Here is a 22,126-nt window from a genome sequence, read left to right on the forward strand (position 1 = left end):
AAGCTCACTGGAATACTGTTCCACAATCTGGTCTCCATATTATTCTACTTATGCTGACAAGGTTGAATCTATTCAGGCTCGTTTTGTTAGGTATTTGTGTTCAAAGAAAGGCATTCGAAGATCTATTCCTGATTATGGTGACAGAATAAGACACTTTGGGTTGTTAAGCTTAAAAGAAAGGCGAATTCATTCTGATTTACTGACTCTTTACAAAATTGTAAATGGCCTTCTTGATGCCCAGTTGATAGAAGGTTTAAAGTTCCGGTTTGACCGACGTAGTAAGCGACATCATCGAGTTTTTGAAATTCCAATATCTACTTTGAATACCACATTTAATAGCCCTCTTACACGTATGGCAAGATTATATAATGAAAGGACCATTGTTGTGACAGATTATCCCATCGATATATTCTTTATGAAGTTCGCATCATACAAACGCTCCCTACTTAAACAGTGTGAATAGTGCCCATTCGTTATACCTTTAATGTGTATTTTAATTTTATTAGCTTAGTTATTTTTATGTAAGTCTCAAATGAGTTTCGTGTTTCGTTTCGCTTGTGCTTTCAATTGTTTGATTCTTGAGATTTTGTATAACATTGGGTGATTGTATTGTTGGTGTGCTTATTTTTAATAAATAAATAAATAAGAGGATACCACTAAGTTTAGCCGCATATGGCACCAGCTAGGTGTAGCCGATGTAACCTAGGTCTCTCTCTTCCCTGCTATGTCTCCTAATCCTTATTTTCCACTTTGCTCTATCCATGATATCGCTCTCGGACACCTGGCGTTCCTTCATATCCCTCGCCACCATATCCAGCCATCTAGTTTTGCGGCCTAGATCTTCAACCGGGGATGCAAAGTTGCAATGCAATGTAACCTAGGTATCATTATAACACTTATTAAAATGTGGCTGATTATGATAGCGACGCAACAAGTCACGTCTTTGGTTCTATACATGATGTGAGCCGTGTTTAAAAACGTAGAATATTTTGTATATACATATGTAGGTATGTTTTGCTCTGCTACCCCTTCCACAAAATATTTTTTTTATATAATGTCACAAACAAGCCTTTTATTATTAATTTCATGTAAAATTAAGAAGTAGTTACTTATCAACACTAACTTCAACTTTAACTTCAACGTAAATTCCTGTTGGTGATTTTAAAATCATGCAATGACGTCATTCGATGACGTTAAAGGTCCCTGTGTGCTTTTGAAAGTAATTTTTTACTGAAAACGTCAGCTGAGACCGACGGATTGAATACGCCTATAGCATTATTTTCAGCGTGACGTTTCTATTTTTAATTTTAAAGATGCATGAAGTTGCCTCTAAAATGAATTATAATGCATGTGAATCATTGCAAAAAATAAGATTACATTTATTAAAGACGGGGATATTGCATCTAATGAAGTTTGTAGGTATTTCTTATGCAGTAAGATAGAATAAATTACTTAGGCTACACGCATGGGCCATCATTTCATAAATTCTGATTAAAGTTAATAGCCGATAATTTACTAATTAATCATTCCGGTCAAAAATGTACAGTAAATATTGCTTTTAAAGTAAATGTATTAAAAGGATACTTAAAAATAAATTGGCTGTGGAATGTATTAATGGTAAAACTGCAAAAGTATACGCTGTTGGTTTATTATGACGTGTAATCTGAAATGTGTTGTGTTCATATAATGTTTTATATTTTTTATATTAAAATACTTTACGAAGAGTTAATACTGATTTTTCTTACACTAATCGGTTCATAATCCTGTCCTATATTTCAAATCTGCGACCAGCGTCCTAATTTTCTTGAGGTATGTTATTCAAAAGTCTGTGACATAAGAATGTTCTAAAAAAACTCGTGTCTTTTGTTTTTCATTGTCGATATGACGTTAAAGAAACGTAATCGACAAAAGTTGACTAATGATTAGCCCAATATATTGTGTCTGGTCAATGACCTAGTTTGAGAAGTATATAGGTTAACATCATTTGTCTTGAAAGTTTTAATGATTCACACTCTGTGTGTATTAATTTAATTACCATCGACAAATCCTTGCCATCAACGTATGATCATCGACATTTTACTTAAAGTTAAGTCGATATTTCGTGATCAAGGCCATATTTTTGCTTGAAATATTTATTATGTCTTCGAAGTAACGTTTGTAGAAGTGTTTGTTCGGTTATTCTAAGGTATAGCGGTAGTAACGAGATGGCCCCTACTAAGCGTGAAGCTCGCAAATGATGATGCTAGTTCGAGTTTACAAGAGGGAGGAGTTTCAGTAGTCGCAACTCCGCACCTCTAGATTAGAACGTATTTTAGTTGACCAATAAAAGCGAAGGAAATCAGTCACCATATATAGCATATCATAATGCCCGCGCAAGTGCAATGCAGGGTCCTACGACCATATAAAAGGAGTAGCTAGCAGATTGCGAAGTTATTACACTTCACGACTTTAGTCAGTTTCTTTGAGTTGTATTCGCGTTCCCCATCCATCAGTCATTTAGTGGCTCTCGTTCTGTTAACACGCTATGTAAAAAAACTCACCGTGGCGCGCTACTCCGAAGCTACCACCATGGTGGTGACCGAGGGTGAGTACATTCCGCCTATTTTATCAATATTATTATTGTGAATGATATTCTTTTTGCATTTTAATAAGACGTATATGGTAGTGCCCACTTTTCGGTTCCCACGTGAATGTTTAATAAGCCACCGTAAGCGTGCATGCCCAGTAAATACTAGGCGCTTGACGGCAGCGCATGGGAGTTTCGTGTTCTAAATGTTTCTAAACTATGATGGAAATGTCGAGCCGACAACAATTATATCCGACTATTACTAATACTAGTGAGCTTTGGAAATTTATTTTACGTGTTTTGCTGTGTCTTTGTACTAAAGTATTGGATGTTTTTCAGTCAACGAGGAGGCAGACAACGAGGGTAAAACCTGTGGCAAAATATTGGTGGTCCTGTCATGGATCCTCGTGGCATTAACCATGCCATTTTCGCTCTTCATCTGTTTCAAGGTAAGTGGAATTTATTTATTTTTCATTTTATTTTCTTTGCTTATATTTTTATTGGCTTATTTTTTCGTCCTATTCTTAATTATTTTTCTTTTAATTCTTCTTTTGAGACTCAGCTCGCGTTGCTGTGCATGCATGGCTTCGAGACGAACTCCGGTTTTACGCCAAAAAACTTTACGAGCTTAAATTTTCTTTGCAACAATTTTTTTAAGATTTTTTTATTATTTTTTATCTATTTCTAAAGATAATTTAAGTTGAAACTGTAACATCACAACAAAGAAACGAAAATAATATTACGAAAAGGGATTACAAGTTATAAATTCAAATTGAAGTAATTATAAAGAAAAATGAATATATTTCTTGCTTTATGATAAATCAACAATGTACATAAAACAAAAGTCCTTATTAACAAAAAGATAGGGAAGGTGACTCACTTCGTTGCCAACTTTTCTAATGCCTAACTTTTACACTTTTGTACCGGGAAAAGAGGAACTAAATTCCTTGACAGCGCCACAACAGTTGTTAAAAAGATTATGAAAATATAAATATATTTTGTATTAAAAGCTAACCGTCTTACCACAAAAACTTTTAAACGTCAGTTTATGCCTTGTCTAAAAAAATGTCAAATTATGACGTTGACATATGGTTCATTTTGCAGCCAAAATTTTATTAGACAACTGTAAAACAGGGTTTAAAGTTTTTGTAGTAAGACCAATAAAGTTTATTCTGGAATTAAATACAAAATTTAATTACGGAGGGAAAAAGACAGGCAAATGAAAATGTATAATACAATAAGATATAACGCGATTCGTTTCAAAGAAGTCAGTTCGTTTATTAAAATAATTATGCAAGTAAAATATCCCATTACTGGTAAGCCAGAACTAATTAATCCCAAAAATATGTCTTAACGAACTGTAAAATTCCGTTTATTTCCAAAATGCATATCTGCCTATTCTTCGTCTCATAATTCGAATGCACGGCGGAAAAATTCCAAAATAAATTAAAATGTGTATTTTATCGATTGAAGGAAATAAGTCTTAGTGGGAAATGAGGCATATGTTGAACTACAAAGAAAATATGCAGCTAACCACCTTCGATAGTTCACGTAGAAACAAAGCCCACAATAACCGATGCCCTTTGAAGTATCCAACTGATTAAAAAATCTACTCCGTTAATAATTTTCCAGAAAACTTTCCACTGGTCTTCCTTCATCAATCTAGGGCATCAAATAAATAGACTAAAGGTCAAGACTAATATTAAATATACCGCCGTTGAATAGACGAATAGTTCTTCAAAGAAAATGTTACAAACATACGTTTGCTGCCATACGGTTTATGAATAATTAAGCAGTTCATATCAGGTGTCCCATTTCTCACATTTAAGTTGATCGAACCAATGCCAATATGAACCACAATACATGATGAGACACAACGTCGAATATGAATCGATAATCGTTTTATTATTTATGCACCGCTGCGATTTACTAATATTAATCGGTAAGCCTATAAAGCCCAGTCGTATCGTTGCTCGATGGTAATGACTCTTCATTCGATTCTCGGAATTCTTGTCATCGGTGAACAAACTAATTTCATACACGATACTATCAATAATAAGGCCAAGGTTGTGTTTAGACCAGACGGAAAAATGGTGACACACTTGTTCGAATCGCGCGCCAAGAAAACCTGGCATTTACTTACAATGAATAACGTTATTGATTGACTAAAAAAGTATTTTTTCATCAAGTTATTTACTAGAAAGATTTTATTCTTGTACAATAATTTGACATTTTTTTTACGTATTTTTCATCTTGACAAAACTTTGAATAGTCATTATGAGCCAAATTTTTGGCTATTTAGGTTTTTTCTGAAAACCTAGGTATAATTACTAAAATCCACTCTGCATTTTTACGTGTGACAGTTGCAGATATCCATCCATATTCACATTCATACAATCTTTCGCGTTTACAATATTAATGGGATTTAGCAATGGGAAAGAAAATGTGGTATATTGCTAATTGGAATCGATTTTATAATTCCCTTTTACAAATGTAAAAATTGATTCATACATTTCTATAACAAGACTTATAATTAGTAGCTGAAGTCCAATTGAAACCCACTCATTTTCGATACATTATAACTGGTATATTTATCATCCGTCCAATATTTTTTCGTTACACAATTTTCACAGTAAAATAAATTGAAGAAGTATAATAAATAACACTTATATATAACAAAGGCATAAATATTATATTGCTGATAAGCTGTGATTATAATAACAGATTATTGAAATTTCCTCTATATAAATATATCACCATTTTCTGAGGGCAAATATTTTTAGGTACTGAGAACACGAATTACAAAAGGAATTAATTCATTCTAAAGTTAAAAGTTCAGGAGTACAACTACAACTTGCCTATTGTAAACTTTTTGAAAAATCTACAAAAAAATAAACGGCTGTAAAAATCCGCTAGATAAATATTGTAAAAATTGCAAAAGTTAAATATTGCTTTCTGAATATTATAAATTTCAGAATAAAAAAAAACTTAACAGAATAATTAATTAAAAAAAAAAACAGAATATTTTATTGCACATATCGATATTTGTTTATTTATTTTTTGTTATTAGGAAGCTACCGAACCAATCAATTTTATTTTTTCACAGTTTTTTTTTTTATAAAATATAAACCATTCTCATAGTAACAGGTTGATTTAGTCCTACCCACGCTTCTCCTACTCCATCGATGTGACCTCGACCTAAGTAAGTCTCCGACCTCAATATAACACAGAAAATATTGACCTCCCAATATCTGAATAAATAAGCTAATTATAGGATTGCCCCGTTACACTATCATTATTATTGTTTCTTACTCTTTTCTTACTCAATACTCTTCGTAAACTATACAGGAAGATTCAGGATAGTGTGAAAAACAAAAACCATAAAATGTTATTTAGTTACAATATATGAACACTGGAATAAAATCCATAATAAAACAATGGGAAAAAAATACTTTTTCCTTCAAAAAAAGCCTTATTAAAATTATTATATTTCAAAGAGATTTAGTGCACTTTACGTAAAATTTTGTAAATCATACATTTTTGATGAAAAGTACCGATCCACTATTTCACGGCGCCTAACTTATTGAGAAATGTTTGAAACTAACATAAGCTCAGCTAACTTTCCCGCGCATAGTTATACCGCTCAATCATGAAGTAAGTGCAAACAACCCCAGAAATGCTGTGCTTTCCAGAATTATGCTTAGAAGTAAGTATCTTTCAATTAAATTTGCGGATCGAGCTTATTAACGACTCTGTTACGAACCATTTTTAATAGAGAGCACTTTTTGAGATGAGTGAGCGCATAAAAATGAGCCCAACATTTTCAACTAAAATGAACGGTGCAATGTATATTTTCCACTTAAATTCAATCAAACCATTACGTGATTTAAAGCAATAGGTGCCGAACACAATGGTCCTGAAAGCCTACACCGCACACGCCGTCGCATAAACAGAATCTTGTTTGACAATGCATACATACACTATGTTCAATGCACTGGCTACAGTATACCTAAACAGTTTGTAAGCATAGCGGCCTAAACGATTGATTCGATTCAAGTATTCTCAAACCGAATCAGCCACGAAGAATCCGATTATTTTGATCGATTTACTTTAAAGACGAGTTGAAAATATGATTTACTCTGCAGTTTTGCCGGATATCAAACGGCGACGGCAGTCAGTTGCGTATTACTAAAGATGTTCACCTTTCGTTTGACGCAGAAATATAAGATTGAATTATATAGAAAGCCACAGCAAGGCAAACATTATTTTCGTATAATCTAAGCCCTGCACCACGGGGTTCCTTAATTGGTGGCTAATTGATGGCCGGTGGCTTTATTAACATTCAATAATTGAGTATTGAAAATGCTTGCGGCTACCGCATGGTATTTCGTTCAATGAAACTGTACCACCGATGATAGGAATTTACCATACAAAACATATTTTCAATTAATTAATGTCGTAATATTTCGGTAGAATTGCTAATCAGTATTCAATTACGTTACAAATTAATTTGTCGAAAATTATTATTAAAATAAAATAGAGTTACAAGTACTAGTAATATTATTACTAATGCAAAGCTTTAATGTAGTATGTAAAATTATTTTTGATACGAATTATGCCGCATAGTTTAATATGCTGGTTTTAAATTTCATATTATGACTTTGCGCTTAACCCGTTGTATGTCGAAGCGCGTTGTACCTAACCTATACGAGAGACACAATTGATTGTCTATTGTTTTATAATCAGCAAAAAGCAGTTCATATACCTAATAATCAAGTTCAAATTAGTACGTTATGCGGCGGGAATAAGGTACATTTTTACTTACTTGACTATTGTTTTTTATTGCCTTTAGTACTAAGTCATTTACTTTTTTATATTTCAATGAGGAAAGATATTAAGTGTTGTTTTTTTATAAAGGTTGTGCAGGAGTATGAGCGAGCTGTAATATTTCGTTTGGGGCGTCTTCTATCTGGAGGCGCCAAAGGACCTGGTAAGAATAAACACAATATAAATAGAAACTGGTTCTTAACACAAGAAGTGAATATACTACCTACTTGATTTTAATAATATTCTATGGGCTTTTATAAACAGCCTTTACATTTTTTCACTAATAAGGTATAGGTAGGAGGTATGTAGGAGGAATATGTTTGTATTATTGTTTTTTTTTATAGGAATATTCTTCATTTTGCCATGCATCGATACTTACGCCCGCGTTGATCTGCGTACGCGCACCTACGATATACCGCCCCAAGAGGTATTGTTGTAAACTTTGAACTATTTTTATTCCACAGTACATTTTCATTTAAAATATTTATGATAGTTAAATCATACATACTTTATATTGGGTACTGCACACTTTTTGGGGACAAGTTTTCATTTCAATTTTGAGGCTCATGTTTCGTGCTGTCCTTAACTCTATTTTATATGGGATCAGAACAGCATGTCTTCTTTAACCATACTTCTACGTGTGACGTCTCATATTTCAAATATATTTTTTATTTTATTCTATAAAGATACAGGCGTTACAAACATTGACCCAAAACCAAAACACTCTCAAATTCCGAATCAAACTACACGCCCCTTCACAGGTACTCACCAAGGATTCGGTCACCGTCTCCGTGGACGCTGTGGTCTACTACCGCGTCCACAATGCTACCATTTCCATAGCTAACGTGGAGAATGCCCATCACTCCACCCGTCTCCTTGCCCAAACGACCCTCCGGAATACCATGGGTACACGACCTCTGCATGAAATCTTGAGCGAGCGTGAAACGATTTCTGGAACCATGCAACTGTCCCTGGATGAGGCTACCGAGGCTTGGGGTATCAAGGTGGAACGTGTTGAGATGTGAGTAAAATATATTTATATTAGGTACTTTTTTGCTCTCGTTATATTCTAGACGCTTCACCTGTGGACGACCCGCGTTTCACCTGCGACAAATGCGACAAGAAATGTCGCGCAGCTATTGGTTTATTCAGCCACAAAAGAAAGTACTTGTGGCACTAATAACCGCGTAGACCAGCACTGACATAATCATCTGACATAGATGTTCTGTGGCCAATGATGACGATGATATTTTTGAAGAAGTGTTGCCTTGAGAAAAATTCTCAACTCTATAAAACATTTCTAAATTTCCACCGTTGAAACACCAGCTTTCATCTACTACACTTAAGAGCTTCGATGTTACAGACTTACAGATAGTCACACATATACCCCTCTATGTTTTTTTCGAAAACATCAACAGGATTTCAGACCATACAAAATAACGAAAACACTAACAAAAGCATTTAATTTTACATTTTATGGTTATTTACAAAACTATAGTCAGAATTCATTCGGAAACAATGGGTTTTCTTTTGTCATACGATATACACGTATACTGTTTCCGAACACAAAGCACGCATTCCACAAAACCCGGTAATAAACCAAAAAACAAGGGTAATTCATTTCGAAAAGCATCATTTTACAAAATAACCAGCTTTAATAATTATTTAAAATGGAAACTATTTACATGAAAACATTAAAACATAAAAATATGTGTGATATTTCACACGAACTAAAACTGAAGTTATTCAATCCGACTGTAACATGGAGAACAAAATGACAAGTGGAGATGTCAAAACGCAAAATATCTTATAAAAGTAGCGCTACGTGGCGCGCCAAAATGCGGGTGTTCGGACTAGCTCCGTTTTTACAAGTCTTTTATGGAACCAGCCCATTATTTTCAAAATAAAATCACCAAGTGATCAAGACCTATCTTTGACAGATTGGTTTGGGATGACAAGGCACCCAAACCCCTCGTTAGTTCTAGTACCTGATCGCGCCTGCTGTAGGTTACTTGACCTACGCGAAGGCGCCTGGCCGGTCTTCCTTATGGCATCTCTGCTAACTTTCCTTCTTCCGTGGACTGTACCTACCTACATGAACTCACATTCTGTGAATTCACATTTCACATTGCAAACAAATAACGTAATCAACTTGCAGAAACCAGCGGAATTCAACTCGCGAACATTATGAATGAACTTTAATTTGCAGTTTGCACAAGCTAATTTTATGATGATGTGTTGTTTGTTAAGCAGCTTTAGGTATTATTTCTAGAGGGAAACAGTCAACACAGTGGAGTCTACAATGAACAGTGAATAGACAGACTAAAATAACAACCCTTACTTATAAATGCAAAATAAGCTTAGACTGTCTGGCTGTCATTTGCACTTTCACACCAAAACTACTAGAACCGATTTAAATGAAAGGCACACACTCCTGAAAGTCCTATTTTTCATCCAGTTGCTGGACGGTTTTTCCTCCTTACAAGATCGAACAACGTAGATTGTAGAATAGCTAGTAGGCAGATACAATGTTATATCAAATAAACAAATGACTGCTAACAGCAAGGACGTTCGTCTGCCGGTTCAACTGCAACGTGCAATGGCCGCCGAGGCAGAGGCCGCTCGCGAGGCCCGTGCTAAAGTCATCGCTGCCGAAGGTGAACAGAAGGCCTCGCGAGCTCTTCGCGAGGCCTCCGAAGTCATTGGCGACAGCCCCGCTGCTCTGCAACTCCGTTATCTCCAGGTATTGTAATATACTTTATTAAAGCCACAGTAAATGCTTTGTGCCGTTTTTATAGTCCACTTGCACTTAGGGTGCATCTGCACGGTGCAAGTAGCTTGCGCATGTTGAGACACATGCGCAGATTACATGCATTTTTAAAACTTGTGGGTCCAGCGACTCGCGCATGTACCAAAGCAAAATATCCACCCGCGTGCTCTTATCACTTGTCGCTTGTCACTTAACTTGCTCCAGCTACCTACACGCACCGTGTAGACACACCCTAAGTCAAACTACCGGTAAATCCTAAGTAAAACTAATATACTTTAGAAATGTCATGTGGTCTCTGCAACTTCAAATAAATGACAGAGACATCATTGTCTGCATTCGACAATAATGCTAACTTAACCCTAGAATAGGCTCGCTATTTTAGAAAACCTCAGTGGGTTCATTTAAAGCATTTTGTCGCTCATTTTCATAGTTAAGGCTGACCTAGACAGTAAAAAGGCAATAAATTCCATTCAATAACAGGTTCTGCACGGAAATAATTACGCATCCCCCCAACCAAAAAGGCGTAAGTACTAATACGTATTTTATGGATATTGCAAGTAAAAATAGTTACCTACTTATCTTCTTTTCCTTATTTTTGTTACGTAAAATTAGTTACATACTAACATGTACAAAGTACATTAAAATGTAAAACTACGTACATGTACACATGGTTTGGGGTTGGGAACTCTGTTAGTCAAAAAAGAACATAGAATATACAAAGATACCTATGTCTAGTTAAATGTTATTCTTTCTCTTAGTGTTTCTATCTTACGCCTTTATTGCACGGGGTGTGCGATTGTTTTTGCTTGAAACTGAATTTTTAACCTCATTTCAGTAATTTGAGAGATTTATGTAGAAATTATCCATTTTACTTGGTCGTTAGAACTTATATTCTATTCCAGCATGCCATAGGAACTGCATGCTGTATCTTTTCATTAGTCGATAGCGCCCGCATGCGGATTGACAAATATTATTTTTCCGGGCATTTGTTTTGTAAGAGATTGACGATTGACGGAGTAGGTAGTCTACCACGCATGCTTTACATAATATGTATATTATATCAGTCAATTTCTTCATTTGTAAGATTGCATCCCAGTACTCTCCGCATTTGTTTACGACGACTTAGTTAACCAATGATAATGAGCCTTTTAGTAAATAAATGTTCCTTAGATTTCTTCTTCTATTTTTACCCAGTTAAATGTCAAGTCACATCTCATTTGTAATTTTATAAGGATGCACATCTTTTTGAAATGATAAATGTGATATGAGCATTGATTGGGGTATTGTCCTTAATTGAACCATACGCAGGATATTTTTAATGCAAATATTCTTCATTCTTGCAGACGTTGAACACCATCTCAGCCGAAAAGAACTCAACAATAGTCTTTCCCTTGCCGATCGATATGATTACGTACTTCATGAGGGCAAAAGAGGAATCCCAAAATAATCTTTAAACATATTATTTTTGATGCTACACTCTTTTTTCGCAATTCATTTCCACTTCGACGGACAAACCTCTATTTTTGTAATAAGTTTTACTATTATTCATTATTTTTTTATTTATACTCACTTCGCTATATTTCTTATTTTTTTATATTATTTTCACTTCTATCGATTTGCCATTTCGTCTTCAGACAAGGAATTAAATATTGACACGATTTTAAAACCCAAAAAAATATATACGTTCAAGCATCCAGGAAAAAAATCAGGGCCCTATATGATAGTTTATAGTAATTATTGTATGTGCGTTAATCAAAGCAAGTATCATTACTTAATTAATTCGATTTATAAAAATGAAATAAGCAGATAATGCTTTAATGTATAGTCTCTAAGCCAAACTTGACTCAATCTGGACGACTTGCGTTCGGAGTAATATTGAGTCAATAGAAAATAAGACAAATATTTAATCAATTAACTGTAGAAAAACATATTTATTCGATAGTTTAGTAATAAAAAGTAGACGTTATAAATTAAGAAAAATACTTAATTAATCGTTGAAAAACATATTTATTCGTTAGGATAGTAAGAAAAATTAGACATTTAAAAATAGGAAAAATATTTAATCAATTAATCGTAGAAAAAACATATTTATTCGATAGGATAGTAAGAAAAAGTAGACATTTTAAAATTATATAAAAAAAATAATTGTAGGGAAACATATTTATTCGATAGTATAGTAAGAAAAAGTAGACGTTTTAAAATAAAAATATTTAATCAATTTAACAGTAGAGACACATATTTATTCGATAGCAGTAAGAAAAAAATTGTTTTAGGAAATTAACCAATAAAAATATATCTATACATATAATAAAATGATAGGAAAGTCAAAACTGTACATTGAATATTTTTTAAAAAGAATACTTGGGGGGTGATCTATTATCGATTCTGAACCCAAATATATAGTTTTTAGAATTTTTGTCTGTTTGTCTGTTTGTCTGTTTGTCTGTATGTTTGGTCTCACTGAACTCGAAAAGTACTGCATAGATTTAAATCAAATTTTGCATGAATATTACCTGGGAGCCTGTTCAACATATAGGATATATATTATCACGCTATCACCTACGGGGGATGAGCAATGAACGATAATTTCTGTTAACGTTTCTGCAACAGCGGGTGCAATAATGACACATATTTGAATGTTGAACTTTGTAAGTTTATCGGCCTATTATCTATCTTTACATAGAAAATAACGCTTTTATAAGTAACTTGAGCAAAAAACTGAATTTAAAGAAATGATATCCTAAAATTATAGATGAAGAAAATCATGCAGAAACAGATGTGCCATAAAACTGGTAGTAGGTAAAATATCAATGAAAACAGACTTCACTTTGTCATGGTATGTTCTTACTTTCAAGAAAAAAATATATGACAACTTGTGTATTTTGCTACTGTAAAAACACTACAAGAAATATCAGCGCATCATCAGGGACATTTTTATAATTCTTTCACCATTAGAAAGCTACATTATCTACGAGTAACATAGGGTATATTTTATCCCGGTGCGGGCAGTAGTTCCCATGGGAAGCGGTACCCACGTCCCGAAGAAATTATGAACTTCCCCACATTCTTAAAAAGTCTACATATGTTGTTCTGACATAATATAAGCTATACCTCTCATAAACATGAATATCCATTCATCTCATCCAATAACAAACATGCATCACACTGAAAGTGCATTGCGAGTCTAAGATTTTATTATTATAAAAAAAACATTGTAATTAATATTCAAACATCCTTAAAAATAAGTTCCTGGTTTTAATATATTACATTATTTTGAATTCACTTACATATAAATAGAAGGTCCTTATTAATATACTTTTTGAGTAATAAAGAATGTAGGCAAAATATGACCGAAAACATTGTGTCACTTCTAAAATTAACATCAATGGGAATAACTAACTACCTGTCACAATATGTCAACAAGATGTCAACAGAAGACAAGAGTTCGTTCGTTCTGAAAACGTACAAATTACGCGTCGCAGGCCAGAGACATACTTGCTTTCAACTCCTGATCACAAATCATCGAGCTAAGAATTATATCACAAATACACCGTTTACAATTACGAACAGTCACAGTCAGACCCACGGACTGAGTCTAAAAAACATCTTTTATATAGCTACGTTTATATCATTTATATTATTCAGTTACTAAGACAGAATTACTATCAAACGTGTTTTTGCTAAATGTTCTATTAGTTTTTGCAAACATACATTCCCAACTCTGATCTCATGGAGGTGGCGCCCGGATCTCACCACTGTGCGGACTGTGCGACCTATCGCACCCGGCCCCGGTTTAAACCATGATCTGGAGCGAGAAGAAATGGGATGACAAAGAATGAGGCGGCGGAGCGACTGAAAATTCCCAACTCTCATTCCAGCCACTGCGGTAAGACACCACGAAAGCCGGATGTCGAGAGACGACTCCCGGCCACCGTAGGCGTGAGCGATTAGTTTTGAGTGGGTCATCGACCTTCCGGCTTCTGGGAGACCCGTTATTTCACGCGCCCCTCGAGGAGATTCAGCAAACCCCTGTGAGGCCCACTAGGGCCAAAGCCTGACACTCCCTCACACTGCTCAAACTGATGGCTGAGAATTACGTAACTTTCCAGGATGCCATGCAACGTGTTTCAAATGCCCAGACCTTTGGGAGCTTGGTAATCCTTTTCTCCACCTTAACTTGAGTTTTGTGGTACATGAACAAATTAGAATAGTAATGAATTAGGTCATCATCATCACGTATTTACCAACTCTTAATGTTCATCATGCACACCCGCTTCTCTAACTTTATTGAAGGATCACTAAAATTGTTTCAGTTAGTTTAACTACGCTACTATAGCCCGTTGTCAAACCTTTTAATATCAATTCTGTAGAAGTGTGAATATCGAATGTGTAGTATATCGAATTTCCGTTTGTGCATTGCACAAAAACCATCGTTATGATTTTCGAGAAGTCAAAAGAGTCGGCTGGCTAAGAATTATATTCATCGTTGGTTAATTGAATACATTTTCAGAAACCACAATAGCAGTAGGAATCAAAGCGAATGATCGCTTCATAGAGCTCTGATTTTCTCGAGGCGATCAAGTCAGTTCATATTCATATTCATATTTATTTGCATACCATAAAGTTATAAAGATGTTACAAGGGGCTTAAAGCTAGGTACATATTATGGACCCTGTTAGGGCACAGCAAAAGAAGGCTAGAAAGTCTAATTACAGTAGTAGATGCAATAGTAGATTAGGAAAACACAAGTTATTCATTCGACTATCTTTTTATCGTCAAGGTATTCTTTGACGCTATAGTAGCATTTGCTTAGGAGAAGTTTTTTCAATTTGTTTGCAAATATATGTGTCTTTTTTTTTCTTCTGGTTCTGGTCTGTTCGCTCATCAGATCTTTGAAAGCGGTTCGATGATAATATACTGTTGTCCTGTTTACCTACGTGTGACACATAATATGGTATTTAAACGTCCTCCGCAAGAGAGCGAACGTTTGTGCTATTTATAAAGACGAAATTTTACCGTTGTGCAGTAGTGACGCACAGTATACACAGCACTTATGTTTCTTCTGATCTGCTGGCTCCACCAAGAAATGACAAATTGCGAGCGTACATTTTGAAAATCTTGGAAGAACTGCAGGCTTCAAGTGCCAACACACGAATTGGACTTACTCTCTCGGACGTATACTTTACCTGATCGTGAACTAATGCAAACATTTCGGTGGAATTCCAACATAACATAGTGAGTGAGTGCACAGAAAATCCCCAAAATACAAGTAGTGAAACTATGCGCTTGCCTGATGACTCAGTCATCAACCACCCAGCTATTCCTCAATTGTGTGGGTGTTGGCTTCCAGTCAAACCGAATCTTTTTGAGTACCAATGTTTACTTGGAGTGCCTATCTGATCTCTTCAACCCAGTGAACTAGACACCGCGTTATCCGTGGTAAGTAAAACTATTTGACAGACTTTCTGGCTCCTGATTTGTCGCAGCTGCTGCAGAAAATGTACAAATGACAACTTTGTCAGACCTTTGTTTTATGTGAGAATTACGTAATAATTTTCCAAATCGGTTGACTAGATCCAGAGATTTCCTCAACGTCACAAACTTTACTTCTTTTGTTTAGATAAATAGTCACACACCGTCGACACCACCTTGATTGATCAACCCGTGCTGCTGCTAAGTGGTAATCCTAATTATATTGTTATGTAAAAGAATACACCTACGCTACGGCATAAGTAGTATTTTGACAATTCCAAATTGCCCACGCAGACGAAGTCGCGGGCAACAGCTAGTAATCGAATAAATTTAAGAAAGTAAATTGTTAACTTTAACGTAAAAATCAAATTGAACATACCTAATTCCAGGAACTTAAACCAATAAAACAACCAATGTCTTTTTTTTTGTTTTATTTTTTAGAGCCAGCCATTACATTTAGCCATAGAGTTGCCGATTTTTTATTTAGGGTTCCGTACCTCAAAAGGAAAAAACGGAACCCTTATAGGATCACTTTGTTGTCCGTCTGTCTGTCTGTCTGTCTGTCTGTCTGTCAAGACCCTTTATCTAATAAGAGATATTAAGATACTAAGATCTATATTTATTTAACCACCGAGATCTAGACCGATGCATATAAACAGTTTTCTTGTTGTTTTTAGTCTTTATTTTTAACTTTTGTAAAAAGTTCTCGTCAATACGAATAAATTAAGCCCAAACACGTGGTAGTTGCAACATACCGTTCAGGAGTTCCCTCGACTCTCTGTAGTCTCCATAATCAAATCAGCTCCAAATCTTCACTGTTTACCAGTACCCTCAAAAATACACTCACATGTCTGGTTTTGACTCGGTGATTGCCTACAATATTCAAGAGTTGCCCTCGATTTCTCAGGGTTTCCAGATCCTCATCAGATCCTGGTCATCCGAATTGGCATCTTCCTTCTTTATGAAAAGTCTTTAACAACAAAAACTAACATTGCAACCTGTACAATCCTCTGAAACTGCTTGTCTTTTATATTTTTCAAACGATCCTGGACATTCGTCTCCATGGAATTTTAATAAAATATTTATATTCAAAGAAACGTCATACTATTCTCCACGATTTAAAACTACTTTGATTCATGTCCGTCACTTTTACAAAGCGGGTCAGATATGCCCAATGACCTTTAAGACATAATTAGTTATTTTCAATCAGATTTCTGAATGATGACTATAAAATGTTGTATATAAATAACTTTAATAAAATAACTTTTACAAGGTACTGGCCTACTATTTTAGTTATATTATAAAATAAAAAATATTAACTATTTTGACTCTCACGAAATTACCATAACTATGATTGTTCTAAACTGAACGGTTGGCGCGAGACTCACTTTTTATCTATACAGGATTTGTACGGAACCTTCGGTGCCCGAGTCCGACTCGCACTTGGCCGGTTTTTTTTCATGACGTAACATACTGCTTTTAGTTTATGCTTTGTAGTGTTACTTATTTTAGATAAAGGAAGATCTCATCAGATGGCTGTGCTATAAGTAAAGATCTAGTAACTTGTTAATATTTAGTGTTCCGGCTTACAACACGAAATAAAATAGTAGGTACCAATATTATTTTCACTTCATCCGATACATATGTGATAAGATTCTGTAATAGCAAATGGCGCGAAAGTGAGAATACATGGATTTGGTGCTTTGAAAGTTTGAGTACAAGGTTAACGAAGAGTATGGTGAGGTCGGCAATATCACAGCAAATTCAAGGAACATCCTTATCGAGATTGGAAAAAGTAAAAAAAAATTAATAAAAAAATCTCGTAGGGCTCAGGTGGATCTTTGAAGTTTCTGCGACTTTGTTTGATCCTTCTCGAATGTATTTTTGTAGGACATATATAATATTGTATTATATATAACAATAACATTTATGCACGTTGCGACTTGTTGTTGGTCATTTAGCTGTGTGAACTGGATACATAAAAAAAAAACTAAAAAAAAAACACAAAATAAAAAAATGCAAAATACAAAAAAAAAGAATAACAAAAACAAAAAAAAAAAAAAACGTTTGGTTAAGTTTGAATGAAAACAAGAAGTTAAGGAGATAGGAAAAGCTATATCCAGTTCACATAGCTAAAAATAATTTTGGAGTTTATACTCATGTTTCAGAATGTACGGAAATATTTTTATATAACTATATGCGGGTTGACTATCGAAACAGATGTTACAATATCCCACACATATTCTAGACTATTAGATTTATTATTCTAGACTAGAGAATATTTTTGTTTTTTTGGGGACGATCTTGAGCCCTCCCTCAAAAACATTAAAATCCATGTAATAATGGCAAGTTATTTATATTGCTTGCTAGATAATAGAATATCTGTGGTGAGATTATTGTAACATGTGCTTTAAACTATCGATATCGATAGGTATGCTACAATACAAATAAACAGTTCAAAGTATATACCCAAAGACTGCTAAGATGCTCTTAATGTACAGATCTACTGTTCCCAGCAACTAGCGGTGGGTAAACTTTCGTCCGGCTAAAAAATACGCGAAATGTACATATATATATTTATGCTTACAATCTAAACATGTAATTTTTATCAAATAATGCTATATTTATGACATTTATATATTTATACAACATTTATATATTGCAATGCAACTTTGTTAAAACTTGCGAGCACTTGCGATTTTCAATATCTCTCGCGAAATATCTGCGAATATTTTTTGATCTACGAAGTCCGTATTTAGTTTTGAAAGTTGCATTGCGATTTTCAATTTAATGAAATAGTTTAAGAAGGGTCAGTGCGTTAACCCAAGGGTAGTTTGTAAGGCATGTAAATAATTGCATTCAAATGGCATGTATTTTTGCTAACAGTCAAACGGAAAAATTACTCTTGCAACTAATATTTAACCATTTTGATATTATTAAGTAGAAGTAGTATAGTATAATTATTACATTTTTCTCAAATATTAAATAGAATATATGGGCCTTAAAGATGGTGTTTCATTTATTCTTATTCCCTATTCCTTAAAGAATTCCATTCCAGTTGTACAAATATCACGAGTACCTATCTAGCTTTTATCGACATCTTAAATATGTAGTAGAGTATTCATATAATACAAGAAAAAAGATAATATCTATTAACAACACTTGCCGCCACTACTTAATTAATAACGCTTCATCAATACAGGTAAAGGTAGATTCTAGAAGCTGGCAGCCTACTGCAACTGCCGACTGCACATGTCGCGACTGATTATATGTATTACATGAAACCGATTTGGATCGAAGTGGCAGCGTTACATGCAGTCGCCTTCCGATATCGACCGATTTCAATTGGCAGTTGCAGTTGGCAGCTAGCATTCGAAGCGCACCTTTAATATTTAAAACAAAAAGTTATTATTGTACAATAACAAAATAACTGACGATCTCGTAGTTCCGGTTGTTATATACGTATAGGACGATAGATTTTTCTATTTGTGTATCCACTTTTGTAGGTATGAATTTTCGTCATGTTCAAAAACTTCGAAGCAGGTAAATATGCAATCGTGACATAAAATATTCCCATACACCCAGAATCCTGAAAACCGTAAAGGACTTGAAAGTAACACAAGCTAGTAATGCAGCAGATATTAATTAAATCACGTCAACGTACAATACATGAAAATGTAATACCCTTCCGTCATGCACAGAGAAACTGCTTGCTACCCAATACTCTGAAGACTCTGAAAATTTGCATCAAGGATGAATACAAAGACCGTTATCTTGACGTCATATTCTAATAAACCTGTCAATTCAAAGGTAGTCAAAAGAAGTCTTAGCAGAGCAGGGCCATACGCTGTAGATATTGCATGCACTTTAATGGGTTCGTGGGAGCCGCTGCTCGAGGCAACATTGGACCAGATTATGTTTGTGTGCGTGTGATAACACAGAAATAATGTATAAATCAACATGAATAAGTTCAGGGTTTAAAATCTACAAATGCTCGAGAATAGTTAGTAAGCGCATACCCTTTAAATGATAGATGAATAGCTTTATTAGGTACACCACTTTTTACAGTTTGGTCTAAAAAACGAATTAAAGTAGGTGACATAGTGGGCGATCTTATCGTCAAGACCGATTTCTTCTAGGCAACAGATGTTTCTTAAAATCTTCTTGAATGTTTGTAATGTTCTTTTTTTTTAAGAAAAATCAAGGGCATGAACATTTTCTAGAGGCACAGATTATGAAGTTGAGGTGTATGTCCAACGCTAACTAAGGGTTCTATGGTCACATATTGGTCTATAGTTAGCATGGTTAAATACAAGCTTGGTAATAGCACAGAGACCTTTCATATGTTTCACCGTTGGTGCGAGCTGTAATACTTTGCCTTTGACTTGACGCATTGAAAATCTACCTGTAGCTGGACTCATACGACCTTTTCGGAGGGCGGAAGGAGGCGAGACGCTAAAGTGCATTTGCTGTTGCGTCGAAGCGGTTCCTAACGTATCTATACATATAATAAAATGATAGGAAAGTCAAAACTGTACATTGAATATTTTTTAAAAAGAATACTTGGGGGGTGATCTATTATCGATTCTGAACCCAAATATATAGTTTTTAGAATTTTTGTCTGTTTGTCTGTTTGTCTGTTTGTCTGTATGTTTGGTCTCACTGAACTCGAAAAGTACTGCATAGATTTAAATCAAATTTTGCATGAATATTACCTGGGAGCCTGTTCAACATATAGGATATATATTATCACGCTATCACCTACGGGGGATGAGCAATGAACGATAATTTCTGTTAACGTTTCTGCAACAGCGGGTGCAATAATGACACATATTTGAATGTTGAACTTTGTAAGTTTATCGGCCTATTATCTATCTTTACATAGAAAATAACGCTTTTATAAGTAACTTGAGCAAACAACTGAATTTAAAGAAATGATATCCTAAAATTATAGATGAAGAAAATCATGCAGAAACAGATGTGCCATAAAACTGGTAGTAGGTAAAATATCAATGAAAACAGACTTCACTTTGTCATGGTATGTTCTTACTTTCAAGAAAAAAATATATGACAACTTGTGTATTTTGCTACTGTAAAAACACTACAAGAAATATCAGCGCATCATCAGGGACATTTTTATAATTCTTTCACCATTAGAAAGCTACATTATCTACGAGTAACATAGGGTATATTTTATCCCGGTGCGGGCAGTAGTTCCCATGGGAAGCGGTACCCACGTCCCGAAGAAATTATGAACTTCCCCACATTCTTAAAAAGTCTACATATGTTGTTCTGACATAATATAAGCTATACCTCTCATAAACATGAATATCCATTCATCTCATCCAATAACAAACATGCATCACACTGAAAGTGCATTGCGAGTCTAAGATTTTATTATTATAAAAAAAACATTGTAATTAATATTCAAACATCCTTAAAAATAAGTTCCTGGTTTTAATATATTACATTATTTTGAATTCACTTACATATAAATAGAAGGTCCTTATTAATATACTTTTTGAGTAATAAAGAATGTAGGCAAAATATGACCGAAAACATTGTGTCACTTCTAAAATTAACATCAATGGGAATAACTAACTACCTGTCACAATATGTCAACAAGATGTCAACAGAAGACAAGAGTTCGTTCGTTCTGAAAACGTACAAATTACGCGTCGCAGGCCAGAGACATACTTGCTTTCAACTCCTGATCACAAATCATCGAGCTAAGAATTATATCACAAATACACCGTTTACAATTACGAACAGTCACAGTCAGACCCACGGACTGAGTCTAAAAAACATCTTTTATATAGCTACGTTTATATCATTTATATTATTCAGTTACTAAGACAGAATTACTATCAAACGTGTTTTTGCTAAATGTTCTATTAGTTTTTGCAAACATACATTCCCAACTCTGATCTCATGGAGGTGGCGCCCGGATCTCACCACTGTGCGGACTGTGCGACCTATCGCACCCGGCCCCGGTTTAAACCATGATCTGGAGCGAGAAGAAATGGGATGACAAAGAATGAGGCGGCGGAGCGACTGAAAATTCCCAACTCTCATTCCAGCCACTGCGGTAAGACACCACGAAAGCCGGATGTCGAGAGACGACTCCCGGCCACCGTAGGCGTGAGCGATTAGTTTTGAGTGGGTCATCGACCTTCCGGCTTCTGGGAGACCCGTTATTTCACGCGCCCCTCGAGGAGATTCAGCAAACCCCTGTGAGGCCCACTAGGGCCAAAGCCTGACACTCCCTCACACTGCTCAAACTGATGGCTGAGAATTACGTAACTTTCCAGGATGCCATGCAACGTGTTTCAAATGCCCAGACCTTTGGGAGCTTGGTAATCCTTTTCTCCACCTTAACTTGAGTTTTGTGGTACATGAACAAATTAGAATAGTAATGAATTAGGTCATCATCATCACGTATTTACCAACTCTTAATGTTCATCATGCACACCCGCTTCTCTAACTTTATT

The 22,126-nt window shown here is 35.0% G+C and overlaps 1 protein-coding gene across 1 annotated transcript; it reads left to right on the plus strand.

The window, feature by feature from the left end:
- Window positions 1–2,785: 2,785 nt before the first annotated feature.
- Window positions 2,786–12,453, plus strand: LOC124645084 (band 7 protein AGAP004871). Its single transcript, XM_047184827.1, has 7 exons — window positions 2,786–2,837; window positions 2,906–3,015; window positions 7,484–7,556; window positions 7,738–7,820; window positions 8,155–8,414; window positions 9,956–10,136; window positions 11,507–12,453. Exons 1-7 carry the CDS (start codon window positions 2,786–2,788, stop codon window positions 11,615–11,617), a joined length of 870 nt encoding a protein of 289 aa, XP_047040783.1. The 3' UTR covers window positions 11,618–12,453.
- Window positions 12,454–22,126: the final 9,673 nt, after the last annotated feature.

This window comes from Helicoverpa zea, chromosome 31 (assembly GCF_022581195.2).
Source record: "Helicoverpa zea isolate HzStark_Cry1AcR chromosome 31, ilHelZeax1.1, whole genome shotgun sequence".
NCBI lineage: Eukaryota > Metazoa > Arthropoda > Insecta > Lepidoptera > Noctuidae > Helicoverpa > Helicoverpa zea.